Source organism: Fulmarus glacialis, unplaced genomic scaffold, assembly GCF_000690835.1.
Source record: "Fulmarus glacialis isolate BGI_N327 unplaced genomic scaffold, ASM69083v1 scaffold16682, whole genome shotgun sequence".
Lineage (NCBI taxonomy): Eukaryota > Metazoa > Chordata > Aves > Procellariiformes > Procellariidae > Fulmarus > Fulmarus glacialis.
The window spans coordinates 12,017-30,474 of record NW_009196056.1 but is presented as its reverse complement, the minus strand read 5'-3'; the positions used below and the strand labels follow the sequence as shown (position 1 = coordinate 30,474).

Here is an 18,458-nt window from a genome sequence, read left to right as displayed (position 1 = left end):
ACCCACCAGAGCCTGGTACAGCCCTGGCGCAGGTGGTTGCACCCCCCTGATTTCATCCGGGCTGGCCGTTCCCCGAAGGAGAGCAGTCCCGGCACGAGCCCAGCAGTATCGCCGTGCCCCCCGCCGCAGGGTGCCGTGATTTGCCACTGGTTACCATCAACATCCCCAACGTATCCCAGAAAGGAGCCACGGAGAGAAAAATCTCTCCATTTTTGTCAAATCCTGCTTTTTCCATTGAATTTTTCCCTTTTTTTCAGGCGACCCTCCCAGCTCAGGCACTCCCCTGTACCAGGCTCTGCTGAGCTGCGCTCGCAGATCACATCCTCCCACAGCAACAAAGGACAGAGCAGCATCACGGACACACAAAGCTACGTTTGTTTAAAAAAAAAAAACAACCAAAAACAAAACCAAGAGGTGAGAGACAGCATCGCAAGGCAAACTGTACCTGATTGCCGAGGAAGAACTATGGAGGGAGAAGAGTTGTGGAGGGAGAGGGGATGGGGGGGGGGAAGGAAAGTCGAGAGGAAGAGGAGGGGAAAGAAAAACAAGAAAAACATTTATGGGATTAACAGTGCAATAATCATGAAAACTGTTAACTGCAGGTAGTTAGAAATCTGTGGGGTTTATGCTACTTGGGTGTAAGGTAGAAGCTCGGGGAGCCGGGGGCTGGTGCAGGCGGGGGGGGGCCAGCGCTGCGGCTCGGCTCCTCCCGGCCAGAGCATCAGCCCTGAAAACAGCGGGCAGGAAAGCGGGCAGCTCTGTTTCACCAGTTCACCTCGGTGAACGATTTGAAACATAAACAGCCAGCCCGTTACAAAGAGATTCTTTAAGGAAATTATTCTCCTTCTTCGGGAGCGAGCTAAGAAAAACACAGGGCGTAAGGTACACTCATCCACGAGGAAAACGAGTGAGTGCAGCGTTTCGCGGGGCGGGGGGGCCGGCTGCCCCAGAACAGGGCCACTTTTATGCTCTCCCGATTCGGGGAACGCCCTGGGGCCGAGGATGGTGCTGGGCAAACACGGCTCAGCCACCTCCGCCGGGAGCTGGCGTGCCGGAGGATGAGGTCTCCGTCTCGCCCCGGGGAGCCCGGGGGGTCCCCCCGCGCCAGGCTGGGCACCCCGTCGGTGATCCCCCGCCCCGGGTGGGAAGGTGGAGCAGGATTTGTGCTGCCGGGGCAGCATTCGTCCTTACCCGGTATTTGTTCTCGCCGATCTGCTCCACTTGGAATCTCTTGGCACACTTGCACTGGGCCACTTGCCTGGTGACCTGCCATCACCAACAAGAGAGGTAAGGGACCAGGATTTTGGGAGTCTCCCCCAATACAAGGCACTGCTTGGATAACACACAGCCCTAAGCAGCCTTTCCTTCATAAACACGGTAGGTACTGGTGGTACCAGCCAATTATTTTAGCTCAGCACCACCACAATCCTTTTTTTTCCCTCCTTTTTGTCTTCCCCACTGCCAACCCGCAGCCTGAACCACCCCACACTCCGAGCACCCCTCTCTTTTGGTGCTTTACCTCATCTTCAATCTTGTCGGCATCAGTGGTGGGGCGGTAGGCATCCTTGTTGGGATGGAGAGCAGCCACGAACTCATAGTAATCGATGTAGCCGTCGCCATCACGGTCAAAGATGTCGGCCACCGCGGTCATCTCCAGCTTCGTGGTGGGGAATTCTGGAAGGAGAGAGAAATGAGCAACCGATGCAGGGACCTCACTCATGAGAGCCGGGGATGTCGGAGCACGGTCTGCACCTCGGTCCTTGAGCAGGGACAACCTCTCATCACACCAAGGTGGCCATTTTCCGAGCTCGTTTCAGGCAGGCAAGGACTTACTAGAGGCCAGGATGCCATCGATAAACTCCTGCCGGGTGATCTTCCCATCTTGGTCTTTGTCGATGCGCCGGAAGAAGTCCATGACGCGGGATTTCTTGTGGTTCATCCAACGCATATACTTCTTCCTCCAGACATCGAAGTCGAAGTTTGCAAACTCCTTCAACTGGAAGGAAACCCGCGAGAGTCAGCGGGGGAAATCCCTGAAGGAGCAGCACCCCTGGCTCTACAGCACCCTAAAACAGCAGCCTTCGGGTGAGCCCGTGCCCGAGCTCCCGATGCTAACGCTCACTGCCCGCCCTCCCGGGAAGGTTTATCTGGCTTTATCCAGACGACCCCCCGTTAACGAGGGGGCCGCTCAAATCGACTTTCCAGAACAGAAGGACACACAGTGTAGCCGACAGCCACCACGTGGACCGCGCGTCACGGAACCATCGACACGGGATGCAGCATCCCCCACGGTGGTATACGTACACATATGCAGAGATATCAGCTACTTGCACACAGACACACACACACCCCGGCTCTGCTCGGGCATTTGGGGATGCTTCCTCACCCAGATTTTTGCCTAACGACTCGCCAGGCTCTGCCCGGGAGGAATCCCCATTGTTGGCACCATTTTGGGCATGTCTCCCCTCTCCCTTTCCCTCTAAGGGGCCAAGAAGGGATTTCTTGCTCGTCTTCCAGGTAAGACAGCAGCTGGGGCACATCTCAGCTCTGCAAACCCCGGCCCCGGGCTCTGCCACCAGCCTGCGACGAGCCGCTCACCCTCCAATTTAAACTAACACCCTTTTTATCCCCCCTCAAAAGGACCCCCACGACCCCACCAGCTAAAGCAGCTCACAGCAAGGTAAGGCAACAATTTTTAGCACTTTTTCTGTTTGTTTTCTCTAAACATTCTTGGAGTTAAAAGCAACAAAGAAAAAACATTAATACGTATAAACTGAACTGACCTACAGCAAAAGCAACAAAAAACAAAAACACTCACTTCTGGGCATAGCTGCTTTGTTAAGCATAAATAAAAACAAAAATTACATTAGATGTTTTGAAAAGATAGAGACAGTATAATTGTTAAACTAATTGCTAGGAGTAAAGCAGGCCTGGCTGTACAGATACTGACTGCAGGGGCACAAAGCAGTTCATTAACGTGCAGTTAATTACCGAAGGTAGTTTTCAACCTTAATATTTTAGGAGTTTGGTTTTTTTTTTTTTTTCTTTTTCTTTTGGCATTTTCAGAAAGGCAGCAGTAACTGCCTGCAAGAGCTGGGCAATTCAAGAGGCAGCACTAATTTAAAATGCTTCTCGCACCTCTCTGGCGAGCACCCCCCCGGCACCGCTCCCCCCCAGCCCAGAGCAGCCGGTGGCCGTTACCTCCTCCAGTCTGTCCAGGGCATCGTTGAGCTTCCGCTGCCGCTCCAGCGCCAGCAGCCAGACCTGCTGCCAGCGGGCCGAGAGCTGGTTAATCCGGGGGTTCTTTGTTTCCGACTGGGAGATAATGGGCATGCTGGGGGGGGCGGCCTGACTCAAGGATTTTCCTGGAAAAAGGGAGAAAAGGAGTTGTTTTGAGGTGGTGTTGATGGGTTCAGCAAGTCTGCTGCTCCTTCCCGCACCGCTCAATGAAATACATTTTATTTTTTAAATAGAAAACCTCCCACGGCCTCGCTGGCTGCGAAGGGACACAGTGTCCCCAGGTAGAGGAGGGGGTGACGGACGGCTCTACACCCAACCCCCCCCCGGCGCTCCCTTTGCACTCGGGAATTCACAACAGACTCTGCCTTCAAGAAACAACATAAAAAAAGACCCCAAAACCTCATCACAAAGCAACTGCAGAGAGAAAGAGAAGAGCAGCAGTGACAGCACGAGCTTCCCCAGGCGCAGCACACCCCGGCACGGGCATTTTGGCAAATGCCACCTGGATTTTCCCCTCCTGACAAGTTTCAACCGCCTTCCTGATGGCAGTCAATGCAGGATGCCTTGTTAATTGACAATCAAAGTTAATTAGTTTCCTATGCGTTTCATTTCCTCCCATCGTAGCACGTTTCACCAAAAGCTGCGTATCGAGGAGACGTACTGTTGCTGCGGGACTTCTCGATGAAAGGCCCGTGGGGGGGCTCAGTAGCTTTCCTCTTGTACGTCTTCGTGACCCGGTCCACATCTGGCTGTTTCCGTGTCATCTCCTCCATAAAGGACTGTCAAAATACAGAAGGGACAAGAGAGCCTTTGCAATTTCAAGATGTTTTCGGTCTCTTGCTGCTCCAGATTCTCGCTGGGACATGCCAAGCCCATAGAAGAGATGGGAGCACCGGCGACGAGGGCTTGTGGTCAAGCTAGCGTGCAGCACTGGCTCGGATCTGCAAACGCTGGAGTTCATCCCCTGGGCTGGCTTTGCTCCCAGGTGACAGCTCCGGTGGGGTCACACACTGTTTTGACAGGGACTTCCAAGAGAAGTCAATGCCTCCTCCATGGAGGGGCAGGAAACCCCCCGCACCCGCCCCTCTCCCGAGTGCTCGCCGTGTTCGGCTCACCTGGTGTTCGGAGATGAGGGCTTTGACCTGATCAATATTTTGTGGCATGGGCTCCTGGTCCCGCTGGATCAGGGTTGTCTCAGCCCACTGGATCCAAGCCAGGAGCTCTTCCAGAAGCTCTGCGTTCGCCACCAGCTCGGAAAGCGCGGACTCCAGTCTCTGCTGGTGCTGCTTCGCCCACGTGAGAACCTGTTGGAAACGCAGAGATGACCATTAGCCCAGGGTGGGAAACCAGGGCCAGGAACCAACACCACATGGCCATCCCTGGTGGTGGTGTCCACCATCGCCTCTCACCACCGGCCTGGAACAAAGCCTGGTGGACTCACCTCCTCGAACCTGGCTCGGATGATGGTGATCCAGTGTTTGATCGTGGTGATGCAGTCGGGATGGCAGGCGGCCAGGATGACCTCCCCCATGCCCACCGCCGCATTCACGTCCACTCTCTTCTCCTCTACTTTCTTCATGAACTCCTGAAAGGCCCAAATGAATTATTTTGCAATATTCTCCCCCATAGATTTTGCTCGGGTTGCGTTTCAGAGCTCCCCGCTACCTTATGCGTGTCGATGAGGGACTGCAACGCCTCGGCGTCGTCGGGAAGCGCTCCCCGAAAGCGCAGGGACTGCTCTGCCTCCGAGAGCCACTCCAGCAGCATGTGCACGGCCGTCCTGAACTCCTCTGCCTGTGGCGACAAAAGCACAGGCGTTAGCCCTCCTGCTCCCGAAACGGGTCGCTCAATTCACTGCTGAGAGACAAAGGGCTGAAAGGGACTTTAAAAACAAATAGAAAAAGGGGCAAAAAGCCCTGTCTGTTGGCTTGGGTTTGTGCAGCACCCGCAGATGGGTCCCACAGCGGCCGGGCACCTCCCTCCCCTCGGCATCAGCTGCACTGAAGAACTAAATGTTTTTAAAAAGAGAACAACTACCCGTGTTCTGAGCAATTTGGCACCTGGGTAGTTTATTCTGTGAATTGCCTACTTGGCATAAAAACCACTTAAGAGCCTTTGACCTTTTTTTTTAGCTTCAATCTAGGTCTCTCTCTTGCACTGGACATTAGCAAACACCAGCCCAGACAGTCTCTGGTCACTGCCCTATCCCTGCCGTGCACATCGGTGAGAACTTTCCATGCTCCCTTTTCAAATCAGCCTTTATCGGCTCTTCTTGGGGGAAAAGAGTAAGTAAATAACTGACACCAACCCACTGCCTTGCAGTTCTCGCTGGTAACTGCTGCAGAGCTGGGTGTCCTGCTCGGCCAGGAGATCAGTCCCTGGGCAAAACCTCTTCTCTGAGGTTTGTGTTGACCTCCCGGCACAAACTTGTAGCCCCCTGAGACCGTTTCCACCCCTAGCCTTCTGCTCACCTGCTTCAAGGCCTGTTCCAGACGGGTTTGTTTGGACACGGACAGCTTGCACACCGTGTCCCACCGGTTGCTCAGCTCCTGCAGCTGCACCTTCACCCAGGTTGTGTCGTCCCGGCTGTTCTCGATGAGCTCCCGGCCGGAGCGCTTGAGCACCTGGACCGTCCCCGTGCGCTTCCCCAGCTCCTTCTGGAAGACCTGGAGGGAGAGAGGGCAGAAGCCAAGCGGGGCCAGTCAGTCCCAGCGGGTTGTATCACGTGGGGAATAAAACAGGGGGCACATCTGAAATAGTTTGTAAGGTGGGTTTTGCACCCACAGCAGGGATCCACCTCACGCCGCTGTGGTGGGAGGGCAGGCAGGGAGCTAGACAGCACAGGCAGCTCCTGAGCGTGTTTTGTTTTAAGTGCACGTTGGGCAGGAGCCCCAGCTTTCCACCCTGGCAGAAGCAGTGGTGACCTGGAGCAGGCAAGCTCTAGCCCAGGACCTCCGGCTGCAACGCAATGGCTGCCTTGAATGGAAGCCCAAGCCCTGCCCGGGGATTTCAGCGTATGACCTAATCCAAACCCAGGAGCACCAGTCTCCAAGACGTGCTGGAGAGAACTGCCAAGACGAAAGTTTATACAGGACTATAAACTCAGCCACCTTTTCAAAACTAAACCCTCAACAGACCTGACTGATAGCATCTCAGAAGAACAGAGCTCCAGCTCCTGTAACCTACGTAAAAGTTTCTTCCCACTTGTTCGCCCTGGTTTTGCCCTTCTTGTCCACCACAGCGAAGCAAAGCAGCGAGACACGCAGCTCTGCAGCAAGGCACCAACTCTGCCTCCTCCTTCTTTGGCTCTTGGGGAAGACAAGCCTCCACTCATGTCGCAGAGAAGAGCTGGAAAAGGCGCTCTCACCTTGTGAGCATCCATCAGGTTCATGACCAGATCCAGGTCACCATGGACAGGCTGGTCTTCAGCTAACTGGGGTTCCACCTTGTAGAGCCAGTCCACCAAGGCCTGCAGTGCATCCATGAACTGGCCAGAGAACAAGAGGGCTTCTTCCAGCTTGTGCTGCCTGAAAAACAAACGTCCCCGTGAACTTCCATGAACAAACTCACCTCCTTTTGTCACGTCCCAGTGACCTCCTCCAACCTCCCCATGAAATCGCCTCCCCTCCTCTGCTCTCCACTTTGATGAGTCCTCAGCAAAGAAGTGCTGTTGGTGCAACGCTGGGGCTGGACTTACCTTTCCACAGATTTGCCACACACTGTGTCCCACTTATCCCGGACTTCTCCCAGTAAATTGTCCAGCTTTTGAGTGTCATCTGGAAGCAAGGCTTTTTCTTTGAGGGCTCTGCCTGTCCTGATGGTGGTGTCATAGACGGGCTGCTTCCCACCCAGTGTCTTCTGGAACTCCTGGGAACCAGAGAGAAAACAAAACTGTTTCAGAAGGCCTGGCCTTGGCTTTCTGAAGATGCACGGTGCTTGTGAAGATCCCCAGCTGAATATTTTCCATGGCAGTGGTAAGCGTGGACGTGCCTTTCCCCTGTCCTGCCGGCAGAGGAGATGCTGCCTGCTCCCCCCTCTCAACAAAGCACCCTTCCACCCAGTGTCCAGCACCGGTCTCACTTTGGCAAAGCTCTACCTTGTGTTTGGAGAGCTGGAGCTTGATTTTGTCAGGATCATTGGAAATCTCCAGCTCTGAGTCCAGGTGATTCTCTGCGTCCTCCAGCCAATCAATCAGTTTCTTCCAAGCTTCGTGGAACTGCAAAGAAACAGGAGCAAGTCTGAAACTTAACACTAGTGGTGTCCCCAGTTCCCTTCTGGTCTTGGGACCTCCTGTTCCCCAAGGTTGGCCATACTTCGGGGTCTGTCGCACCCTTCCCGTGTTTCTCACCTGCTTGGCTCGCTTCCTGGCATCATCAAGAGCCCGTCCCCGCTCCACTGAGCGCTGGACGACCTTCTCCCAGCGGGACTGGACGCTCACCAGCAGGTTCTTGATCAACACCACGTCCTGCTTTTGACTGAGAAACTTCAGCTGGTTCCCGGTTTGATCCAGCTCGATGATCCGATCCCGATGAGCGTTCACCTCGTTGGCAAACACCTGCGAACGGCAAAGATGTCCTCTTATCTGTAAGGGAGCTGGACTTGCGTGAGAGCAGCCCGTGGGTGCAGGGGAGATGAGGTGCCACCCTTGCTCTCTCCACCCCGGGGAGCCGTTGGGTGCTCACGGCACCCATACCTTGTGCTCGTCGATCTGGGCCAGCACGGCGTTGAGGATGAGGCTGGCCGGGGGCGCGATGTTCAGGCTTTGCTCGGCCAGCGTGAGCCAGTTGATGAAGTCCTGGAGGGAGTTCTGGAAGTCCGTGGCCAAGGCCAGCGCCTCCTCCAGCTTCGCCTGCCGCAGCCGGGAGGGAAAAGGGAGAGGGAAAAACACAACGCGGAGGGTGAGAGCTCACGATCTGCGGTTTCACAGACAGAGGCAGCCTTTGTGTCGCTGCCGAAACGTCCCTCTAACAGGAACCTCATCGCCTCGGCTTGTTTACCAAGAGGAGGGGGTTTTGGTGAAAGCCACCGCTTTCTTTCAAAACAAGAATCGCCCCTGAAAGGGGAGACCTTCATCAGCACACGAGCAGCTGCGTCACCCTCAGCTTCCCGAGAAAGGGATTGCCATGGGGAGAGCGGCTGGGTAAATGAGGTGGATGATATTTTGATGGTAACAGCTGCAGCACCGCAAATTTATTCTGGGCCGAGGCCACCGCGTCCCTTGTTTTATCTCATCACCGGCCAAAAGCCTAGGATGGAGTCAGCTCGGAGGAGGATTTGGCCTGCTGTCTCGCAGAGGATCAACAAAGCCTGCCTTTCAGAGCCGCGGGAGGTTTCTTCCCACCTCTCCTCTAAATTAACCCAAAATGCAATTTTACTCTCATTTTCTGTGTGATTTAACCAACTCTGATGACTATCTAGAAAAAAAAAAAAAATAACAGCTTGACGCTCAGACATCTGAAAGACAAACTCAACCTGTGCAACCAAGACAACTTGCCTTAAAAAAAAAAAACCAACCCCCAGCCCTCCTCTCCAGCCCTGACCGGCTCCATCCCTCCTGGGAAAGCAGAGCAGCAAAGCAGGGAGCAAGTGCCGTCAAGACCAGCTCATGGGGCATCTCTCCACCAACACTACCTTCCTCTCCTCCATCTTGGTGCTGACCAGACACCACTTCTGCTCCAGCAGCGCTACGCTCTGCTCCGTCTTTGAGCCGGAGCCAGAGAGCATCAGTCGTCCCTTGGCCAGCAGCTGGCTGTAGACGTCCTCCTTGGCTTTGAGCTGGCCGTACAGCTCCTGCAAGGGAGGCATCACCGAAGCGTTAGACAAGGGAAGAGCTCGGAGAGGGGCCACGGCTTGCTGCAACTCAGGGTGATGAGAAAATTAGGTTCAGGGCAAGCAGCAAAGTGAGAGCAGTGCGTCACTTCGAGCAGAGGTAGGTGGTTAAAGCATCGTGATGCTTGTCCCAGGCATCAAGTGCAAAATTAGCTGTAAGAAGACACCCGAGAACCACTCTTCCTCCCATCAGATACAGAAGGGAGAAGATTCGATGCTGATATTTGACAGGCAGGAGCTTGCTGAATTGAAAACATTAAAAAAATCTCTCCTAAGAAATTACCATGTGGGCATTGAGTTGTTCCCGGGCAGTTTCTGGCAGACCTCCTGTGGGTTTTGATGCCGACAATTGGCTCTCCATCCTCGTTAGCCACAGGAGGAAGTCTTCAATCTCACCATGGAAACCCTGGGCCTGTTCGGGAACATACAATCGGCCGCGGATCAGATGACATCAGCCACCATTGATCATGCGCCAGGGTCAACACTGCCTTTGCTTCAAAACCAGATAAAGAGGCAGAGCTGGATGCACCAGCGCGTTACGGAAGGTTACACATGGCACCTCCTTAACCACCTGGGTGTGCCTGGTCCCCGCCGTGCTTCTGGGCAGGCACCGAACCACTCCAAGACTAAGAGTTAAATGAAAAACTCGCATAAAAAAATCCCAGCGTGTCTCTCTAACTCCTTCCCCTTTCATTTCCCCCCAAAGCGAAGGGGGAAGCGGACCCTCAGCAGCTCTCTGCGGCACAGGGGGGTACCCCCGACGCGTCTCCCCGACCTGCTGGAGCGTGGACTGCAGCTGCTGCTCCCTCTCCTCCGTCTTCTGCAGCACCGACTCCCAGCACGAGTTCAGCTTCTCCAGGCGGTTTCGCAAGCTGCTCGCATCGTCCCCTGCGCTCGACTCCAGGAGCTCGTTGCCCGCTTTGTTCACCGTCTCCACGGTCGCTTGGTGGGCCAGGACGTCATTCTTCAGCACCTACGTGAGATGTGGTGGGCAAACGTTGGACACCTCTCTCTCTAAAGCACCTTGTTAATTCCTGCATGCTCTCATGGACTTGAATCAACTCAAAGCCTTCATGAGAAATAAAATCCTGCAATGGGAATAGACTAAAAATGGACCTGGAGTGGGAGTACTCACATGGTGCTTTGCGAGTTCAACCTCGATGATTTTTGGGTCTCCATTGATGGGTTTTTGCGCGTCGAGCAGCTCCTCGGTGTGGGTCAGCCAGGCCATCAGCTCCGCCAACGCGTGCTGGAACTGGCCGAGTGCCAGGAGAGCGGCTTCTAACTTATGCTGGGCAAGGACGGGGAAGGAAAAGGAAAGTTTAAGTCAGGAAGGAGGGGGAGCATCCCAGTGAGTTTCAGCCCTGCACTTGCGAGAACCCCAGATCTTCTCTCTACCTGTCTGTGAGCAATTTTCTCGCCCAAATTCTCCCAGAGATGTTTCAGCTCTGTCAGTGGTTCCTTTATGATGTCTCTGTCTGTCTCATCTGTAGCTTTTTTTAGCATCAGTTCACCTTGGTGATTAAGCTTTTCCATCTCAATCTGCTGCTGGTAAACCTCCATTTTAAACTCCTGCCAAAACAAGCAGGACGAAAACCAGAACAAAATGAATCACTGGACTGCGAGCCCTGCGATGCAAAGCAAGCACCGGAGAACTGGTCCCACTCCGCCCGCGCACCTTCATCTCGTTCATTTGCTCCTTAACCGTGTTGAGGTCAGTGCCGACAGGAGACATGTTGCAGAGTTTGATCACGGCGTTGTCCAGCCAGTCAAACATGGCCTGAAAGGAGCGCAGACACCGTTAGCAAAGGGAATGGCGAAGCGTGCTCCCCCCGCAGCTGGTCGGGGAAACGGGGCTGGTGCCTCCATCACCCCGCAGCCGTGAAACTTGTCTTTCGGGGCAGAGACGCCTGCTTGGCCAGCACACGCTTCTGCAAGCTCTTTCCTTCCCTTCTCCTGCTTCCAACATAAGGACCTGACAGCAGCCAGGCTCATCCTGCTGCTTTGTGCAGAAATGAAAAGAGATTTGGGAAGACAAACGCAGTCAAATATCTGCTCCTCCTTGGAGCTGGTTGTTGAGCTCAGGCTCTAACAGAGGCTGCAAACACTCACCCAGGAGACATTTCCCTGCTTTGCATTAGTGCAAATCCCAGTACAACTCCAGGGAGAGGACTCGCAGTGGTGTTCCCAAGGTCCACCCACCCCACACAAACAGCCCTGCCTCTTACTTGAAGCGTATCTTGGTATTGCACAGCCGACTGCATGGCTTCTTCAAGCTTTTCAAGCCTCTCCTTCCATGTTTTGTTTAGATTTTCCCACGCGTTGTTCATCTGCGGAACACAAGATTGCCCACAAAATTCGTTAGGCTCTCCCACTTGCTCCTACCCGATTTTATCTGAAGGAGAGGCTGCTGGTTTTCCTACCTCATCAATGCTCTTTTTCACTTCTGGTTTCTCAGTTTCGCCACAGGCAAAAATTAAATCAGTTCCAAGGAGCCGGATGAACTCCAGCTCTTCATGCAAGCCATCCGTCTCCTCTTTAATAGTCTGCATATAACACAGTGACAAAAGAAAAATGTTTCTTATTAAATGATCTTCCGAAATTGCCCCACGACCAGGAGGGCTACAGCACGGAGAGTCCTTCCTGCTCTGGCGTCCTCGCCCCGGCCGACAGCCTGACGCCAGACCCCAGGACTAGCTTACACCGCGAGCAGACGGCTGTCCTGCTCCCCAGCAATGCCACCGCCAGCCTGGTCTGCTCCCACCTCTGGCCACGGTGGCAACGCTGCTGCCTGCAGGGGTGGGGGAACTAAAATAAGAACATCTGTATTTAGCTTGACGTGTGCCTGAGCCGCCTGGCTGAAGATGTTGTTTCCAAGAGATGTACTGTTTACAGGAGTATTTTGTCAATATAGCAGTTAGGTTTTGAGACTCAAAAAGTTGCAAACCAAAGTCAGCATGGTTATAAAAGGGGAATAGCACGGACAAACTTAGCAAAGCATAAAGAATCATCCCCGTTCCCCAAGTCAAGTCAAATCCACCTGAAGTGGATTTCACCACTTATTTGAAACAACCAAACACCACCACCCAAATCCAAGCCCATCCAGCTTTACAATTATCTCCGGTCTAACCAAAATCTAAATATACACTTCCCACGCTAGACAGCGCTCAGATGCCTTCGACTCAGACTGGGAGCAGAACCGTGCAAACTTCCACATCACTCAAAACAAGTGGGCACACAACTCTGACCACATGCTTGATAAAGCTTCCCAAAACAGTAGCAGATAAAGTGATTTAAGCATCATTTCCTTGTCTGGAACAGGGGGCGGCGGTGGTGGGGAGGGATATGTGAAATACACTTCTGTTTTTTTCCTTGCTGTTCCAAGTTGCAGTGGAAATAACATTTCATAATCCAACTGCCTGCCTACAAAACTGTTCTACAGCCACTTTCTGGCCATGTTTATATCTAAGATCGACCCCAATTTAGCTTACAAGCTGAGTGCAGACAAGTTCCATACAGGGGTACAGTCCCATCGTCCTTACCTCTGCCGCTTCCACTTGCTGCTTGATGATGGAAGGGTCAATGCCTGGGCTCTCCAGGTCGTGAACGATGTCCTGCGTGTCTTTGATGGTAGTCAGGAGGGCTGCCATGTCGTACCAGAACTTCTCTGCAAGCTCCAGGACATCAAGGAACTTCATTTCACGTTCCTCCGCCCGAGCTTTGATGTCTTCCCAGAAGAAGACCATCTGATCCAACTTATCCTGGATTACTGAGGAAGGGAATGAAAACATTCAGTGAAGAAAGTAACTTTTCTACAACTCAAAAGCATTTTGCATACACTTTCCACTTAGAAATAGCCAACAGAATATTCAAATGGGAATTAAAGATGACCAGGACTATCAGAGCATTAACTCAGAGATACCGAGGGACATGAGAAACTCCAGCTTGCAGAAATAAAGCCTTTATTTAAGCGCAGGCAAGCTTAGGGCAAATTTGCCCAAACACTCTCGTCCAACAAACCTCTGTTCTGGCCACCTCTAGCGTGAAGTCTACGCTCACTCAGTCCATGAGCTGGCTGTTGAGCTGCCAAGAAAGGTGCCAATTAGTGCCAATCGTGTTGACGGGTCTTTTTGTGCTGGGGATGTTCCTTCCCTCCGTTAGATGCTGAATCGACACCAACAAATCATTTCACAGGGGCCACCAACGGTTGCCACAAGAGACCAGCTCAGGGTGACGGCTCAGCTCGGCTGCGCTGAAACCTCTGCCTGAGCAGCCACAAATGCTTCTTTCTCCTCTGGCTGATACCACCCTGTCTGCTCCAGATGGAAGCAGGCACCAGATATCTGCGTGCAGAGGACTCATCCTTCCTCCTAAGGCCAGGAGACCCTCTGAAATACACCCCTGGGACATCAAAGTCTCCCCCGTGGTGATGGAGGCATGGTTTGGGTAGGAGAAGCTGGGCAGTGCTACCAGCCAGCACCTTCCCTTAAATCCACCCCGAGATTACCTTTTGCTGCCAGGTCCTTGTCCGTTCCCTGTGATCGCCCGATCAGCTCTTCCCCGCGGCGTTTCAGAGCCTCGAAGGAGGGCTGCAGCTTCTCCAGCTCCACCGTGGCGTTTTTGTTCTCGCTGATGCACTCCCGGATCTTATCGACCTCGGCGGGGATGAGGGGCGGCACGCGCAGGCGGGAGGAGAGGGTCTCCAGCGTCTCCAGCATGGGCTCGATCTTATCGTGGAACTGGAGAAGAGCAAGTCCATTAGGGCAAGGCGAGATGAGATTAAGCAACGCTAGGTCGTTCCCTGCGTGTGCAACAGCCCTTAGCGCTGCACCCAGCGGCCTCTCGGAGAGGACAAACATTGCCTGCAACAGCAATTAAACCTGCAGCGTCCTGTTCACGCCTGCCTCCGCTCTCCTCTGCTGCCAACAGCCCCAGGCTGCACCAGCTCCAGCCGTACATCAGCCATACAGACTCACAGAGCCGGCACAGGCAACTGCGAACCAAACACGGCAGATTCAACCCTACAAAATTCACATTTTCGACCGCTGTCCCGCTTCTCGCGGACGGCGAGCGTGGCAAGAAAACCCAATCTCGTTTATTTGAGCATCCGCGCAAAGACGCTGCTGGAAAAGCGCCCGTGTTTGGTGCTGATGGAAATCTCCGCTCGGTGCAATGCCAGCAAGAAAACCACCCTGGCAGGGTCAGCGGGAGATGGTGGAAGGCTGCATGCACACGGGGAGGAGCGAGCTGCCACGGAGCTGGGGCTTCAACAAAAGCAGAACCAGAAAGCCAAGAGTGAGAGAGGAAGGGGGTCTAGCAGGGTTTATTATTATTATTGTTTTTTAAAGAAAAGTCAACTTCGGCCTTAAAGATCCCAAACCATCTCTGCTGGCGAGAAGGACAGCTCTGAATTCTGGCTGCCAGCTCAGGTCCCTCTCTGCAGGACACCAGCGTTGGCATTCGCCAAGTCCCAGGCTCTAACAGCAGAGAGGAGAGGGGCTCTGGGTGCAAAGTTGATCAGGAGCACGCTGGCTCAGCCAACAAGCAGGAGCAAACCGGCTCAGCTAGAGCAGAAAGCTCCACGCATCAGTGTAAACCGCTCTGAAAGCAAAACCCCTGCTTTGCAAGAAGCATTCCCAGCGGAAGCTGGCCACGGCTGAGACCAGGCGGCAATGCAACGAAAGCCATCTCAGAAAAGTGGTTTCAGGCCCCCAGAGTTAATTTTTAAGCACGTTCTGCTGAGCTGTGCATGGACCAGAAATAAAAGTCCGGGTGTAAAATAGATAAGAGTGTAAATGAACATCTGTGGTGGTGGGGCTTACCTCTGTAATCTGCAATGGTGGGGCGCAGTCAACACAAGAATGAAATGGGACCATGTGGGGAGGACGGGCACAGGCAGCAACACACACAGATAACACATTCCACAATGGGAGTGAGAGATGAGACGGGAGGGGGGTGTGGGGGGAAAAACTCGGAGTTAATACAAGTGCAAACCAAGAGAAGTGACTACACAATACAGGAATAAAAAAAATAAACACCCAGACATGACAAAAACCAACTGTGCTACGGTAACACGGGGTGAAATGAAACATAACTAGGGGTCAGAAACCCTCAGCAGCGGAAACTCTTCACCCCCTTTCTGGACTTTAGCACCTACAGTCTCTGCCCTTCCTTTCATATCTCTGCTCCTGCAGTCACTGCCCTTCTCCGGAGATGCCCAGACCCTGAAGATGACCCTTAACTTTCCCATACAAAGGATCCCGTGGCCATTCACTGCACACGCAGCTTATCAGAAATTAAACTTATCTCTCCAAGCTCTTTCAAGAAGCTCTCCGGGCCCTTCCAACCTCGGGTGGATGCCAAAACAGCCCCTTTGAATGAGCATCGTTATTGAGGTTGTAAAAATTTATTACCCTATTTACTATGTCAGGATTCAAACGCCTTCTCCCCTGCTTTCGCAGCCAGCGCTGAGCAGCAGGAAACTACCCTGGAGGTGTCTGACCATGTTGTGCCTTATAAAAGGTTTTACAATCGTAACACTCGGAATAAAACCGCATTTCAAAGCGCGTGGCTTCCCCAGGGGACTGTGATAAGAAGACTCGGCTCCTTCGCACCCCAGCGTACCTGGGTGGACTGCGAGACGGCTTCGTCGAGCGCGAGAGCCCGCTGGCACACCTCCTCCTTGATTTTGGCATACATGGCCTCAGCCGTCGAGTATTTTTTCTGCACCATCTCCCCTTCCTCGGGGTTGAGGTCCTTGAGCTGCGGTCCGATTTTCAGCAGCTTGTCAATATGAGGCTTATGTTCAGCAATGGACTCTCTCAGTTGCTAGGGAATGGGGGGGGGAGGAGGAAAGACATTTGTTTAGAAATCTATTGAAAGCCGCTGCCTATTTATTTCATGCAACACTCCAAGAGCAGCGATCGTATCTGGTAGTGAACTCACACCGTGGATTTCTTGATCCAGCATCTGCCAAGCACATGGCACTCGGCTCTTCCTAACATGGCCACAGCTCTGCACGCGCCGGCACATCGCCCGGCACAGGTCCTTCCCCGGCACGGCCGGCTCCTGACCCTCCCCACAGCCCCACGGGGGACACCAACTGAGAAAACTCACTTTGCAGCTCTCTACCCTAAAAGCACAAAGCGATTTTCCCTGCCACAATCGGGCAGGAGATCCGAAGGCAGCCAGGCTCCCTTGGGTGCAAGCTGCATTTTAGCAAGAAGTGCTCCAGTGTAACTAGTGATTTTCACAGGGTACACTCACGGCACGCTTATGTTACATAGGCAGGATCCCCAAAAAGAAGAGAATGGGGAAAAAATGTCAGAAAAATTCAGAAAAAAGGTGCTCTCGCCCCTGCGAGCGCTGCGCCTTCGTTTAAGGTAGAGGAACTGACGGTGCAGGAGCTGCAAACGTCCTCTTACCCTCATGTCTTCCTGCTGCTGCTTGAGCTGCTCGTGATCGATGGCCGGAGGGGGTAGCTGGGAGATGAGGGCTTGCGTCTCCTCGATCCACGGGTTCAGCTCCTCGTAGGTCTCCCAGAACTGGTTGACCAGGACCTGGGCGCGCTCCAGGCGAGCGTAGCGCTCCGAGTTGAGCTGGCTCACGGCTTCGTACTGTTGCACCAGAGATTCGGTTTTCTCCTGAAGAAAGAGGGAGGAGAGTTACAGCAAGGGATGCAGAAGGGCCCAGGAATAGCGCCAGCTGCACGCTGCGAGCTGGAAGAGCAGGAGGTGCCTTTGGTGGCCTTCCACGCGCGCAGGCTGTAATTCCAATTAAAGCAGCCTCAGAAATCTCCGCTGTCCCCCCCCCATCCCCAAACACTGCAATAAAAATATGCAATAAGAGAGAGTAATAAATGTAAAGAGATTTCTGCTAACGCTGGTGGGAATTACTAAAGATGGAGTAATTTTAAACTACTTCAGCCTGTGCAAGAGCTGATGAGCATTCGCGTCTCTCCCCTCTCTGTCTCCCCCATCGCGGTAAATAGCAGAGGGAGGCTCACCTGGAGAACAGCTTTTTGTTCCTCCCCGCACGTCCCAAAGATCTCATTGCGCTGGCTGAACAGTTCATCCATAGAGTCTTTGTGCCGAATAATGTCGATGGAAAAAGCCTGCAGAAAGGAAACGTCCAAAGAAAGGAAAGAAATCAGAGCCGAGCCCAACCTCTCCCCCCAGCCCGTCCACGGGACCCTCCTGCCTGCACCAGCTGTAGCAGGCAGCAGAGCTCAGCGCGGCAGAGACCACACAAAACTCAGCACAAGCGTCCTGCGGCACACTGAAAATCTGGCTGAAAATGCAGATTACTGCATGTTTTTCTCATGACTCATCTACTTCAACCTCTCTCTTTCAAAGGCCTGAAAATGGCTCTTGAAACGAGGTATCAGTCAACTTCCACACCCAGGGTCCTCACCGGAGGAAAAGCTCCACCATCCATTTGTTAGCGAACGCGTTAACCCCCGAAACGATGCTCTCCAGAATTGCATCTACCAATAATCTCGCCATTCCCAAGGTCCACACGATTAGCAGCGGGAAGCCAAGCTGAGCTCAGTTTAACTTAATGCTTGACGGTTCAGTCCCCCTCCCTTATAACAATTTTTCCTTTTTTTTTTTTTTTTAAAATCCAATAAGCCTGTACGCTGCTCTGATTGCCGAGGCTGGTAAGGGAAGAAAAGGGCCGTTTATTTAAAGTGCACGTTCTTTCAGGCATGAGCTCATCTCAAAGATATAAAAAACCCCAGCGTGTCTTTGTTCCACGTCTGGCTGCCGGGAGGGAAACGAGGAGTCCCCCACTGCAAGGAACAATGAGCAAAAAGCAAATGTAAAAGCACCCTCATTAATCAATATATACATTTCTCCAAACCCTTCCCGCTGCCAGTGCCTGCAAGCCCCAGGCAGAGCTTGCTCCGGCAGCCCCAGGGAAAGCCTGCGGAAGGAGCGGCTCTCCCTAGGGGAGTCCAAGCAAGAGCACCCACTGAGCCCTAAACGGCCGTGCAAAGTTTTCGGCTCCGGCAAATGGACAGGAGGTTTCTTCCTTCAGAAGCCCAACACTTCATTTCTCTAAATCCTCTTTCTTCCTCGTTTTTTGCTTCTACTTACCAAGGACAAGTGTTGCACCTCTCCTGGTGCTCTGGGCTCAGCGCTACAAACCCCAGGGTACAGCTGCCCCCCCCCAAACCCCAACCCATCACCCAAACCACATCCCCGTCCCCCCCGGCAGCGCACGTACCTTCTGCACCTGCAGCTGAGCCGTCGTCTGGTCTTGCTCCAGGCGGATGGGACCGAGAGCCGTCAGCTTCCGCTTGGTCTCAGCCACCCAGGCCCGCTCCGCGTCGGCCGCCGTCTCGTACTGGCACACGGGAGAGGCCAGGTTAAAGGAGGGCAGCCGGG

General features: G+C 53.4%; 1 protein-coding gene across 1 annotated transcript in view; it reads right to left on the bottom strand.

Annotated features, from left to right (window-relative positions):
• Positions 1–445: 445 nt before the first annotated feature.
• Positions 446–18,458, bottom strand: part of LOC104072574 (microtubule-actin cross-linking factor 1-like) — a gene marked incomplete at its 3' end in the record, with an annotated part of 29,290 nt that continues 11,277 nt past the window's right edge. The window contains exons 11-39 of the mRNA XM_009572085.1: positions 18,298–18,417; positions 17,075–17,182; positions 16,494–16,712; positions 15,694–15,897; positions 13,577–13,808; positions 12,612–12,838; positions 11,493–11,615; positions 11,298–11,399; positions 10,748–10,849; positions 10,468–10,641; positions 10,205–10,360; positions 9,845–10,042; positions 9,353–9,481; positions 8,872–9,030; positions 7,934–8,089; positions 7,589–7,795; positions 7,337–7,456; positions 6,938–7,107; positions 6,608–6,767; positions 5,712–5,906; positions 4,906–5,034; positions 4,682–4,825; positions 4,356–4,544; positions 3,902–4,019; positions 3,202–3,365; positions 1,834–1,996; positions 1,520–1,674; positions 1,192–1,266; positions 446–463 (exon numbers count right to left, since the gene is read on the bottom strand). Of these exons, the coding sequence (XP_009570380.1) occupies positions 446–463; positions 1,192–1,266; positions 1,520–1,674; positions 1,834–1,996; positions 3,202–3,365; positions 3,902–4,019; positions 4,356–4,544; positions 4,682–4,825; positions 4,906–5,034; positions 5,712–5,906; positions 6,608–6,767; positions 6,938–7,107; positions 7,337–7,456; positions 7,589–7,795; positions 7,934–8,089; positions 8,872–9,030; positions 9,353–9,481; positions 9,845–10,042; positions 10,205–10,360; positions 10,468–10,641; positions 10,748–10,849; positions 11,298–11,399; positions 11,493–11,615; positions 12,612–12,838; positions 13,577–13,808; positions 15,694–15,897; positions 16,494–16,712; positions 17,075–17,182; positions 18,298–18,417 (4,416 nt within the window). The remainder of the gene's footprint in view (positions 464–1,191; positions 1,267–1,519; positions 1,675–1,833; positions 1,997–3,201; positions 3,366–3,901; positions 4,020–4,355; positions 4,545–4,681; positions 4,826–4,905; positions 5,035–5,711; positions 5,907–6,607; positions 6,768–6,937; positions 7,108–7,336; positions 7,457–7,588; positions 7,796–7,933; positions 8,090–8,871; positions 9,031–9,352; positions 9,482–9,844; positions 10,043–10,204; positions 10,361–10,467; positions 10,642–10,747; positions 10,850–11,297; positions 11,400–11,492; positions 11,616–12,611; positions 12,839–13,576; positions 13,809–15,693; positions 15,898–16,493; positions 16,713–17,074; positions 17,183–18,297; positions 18,418–18,458) is intronic.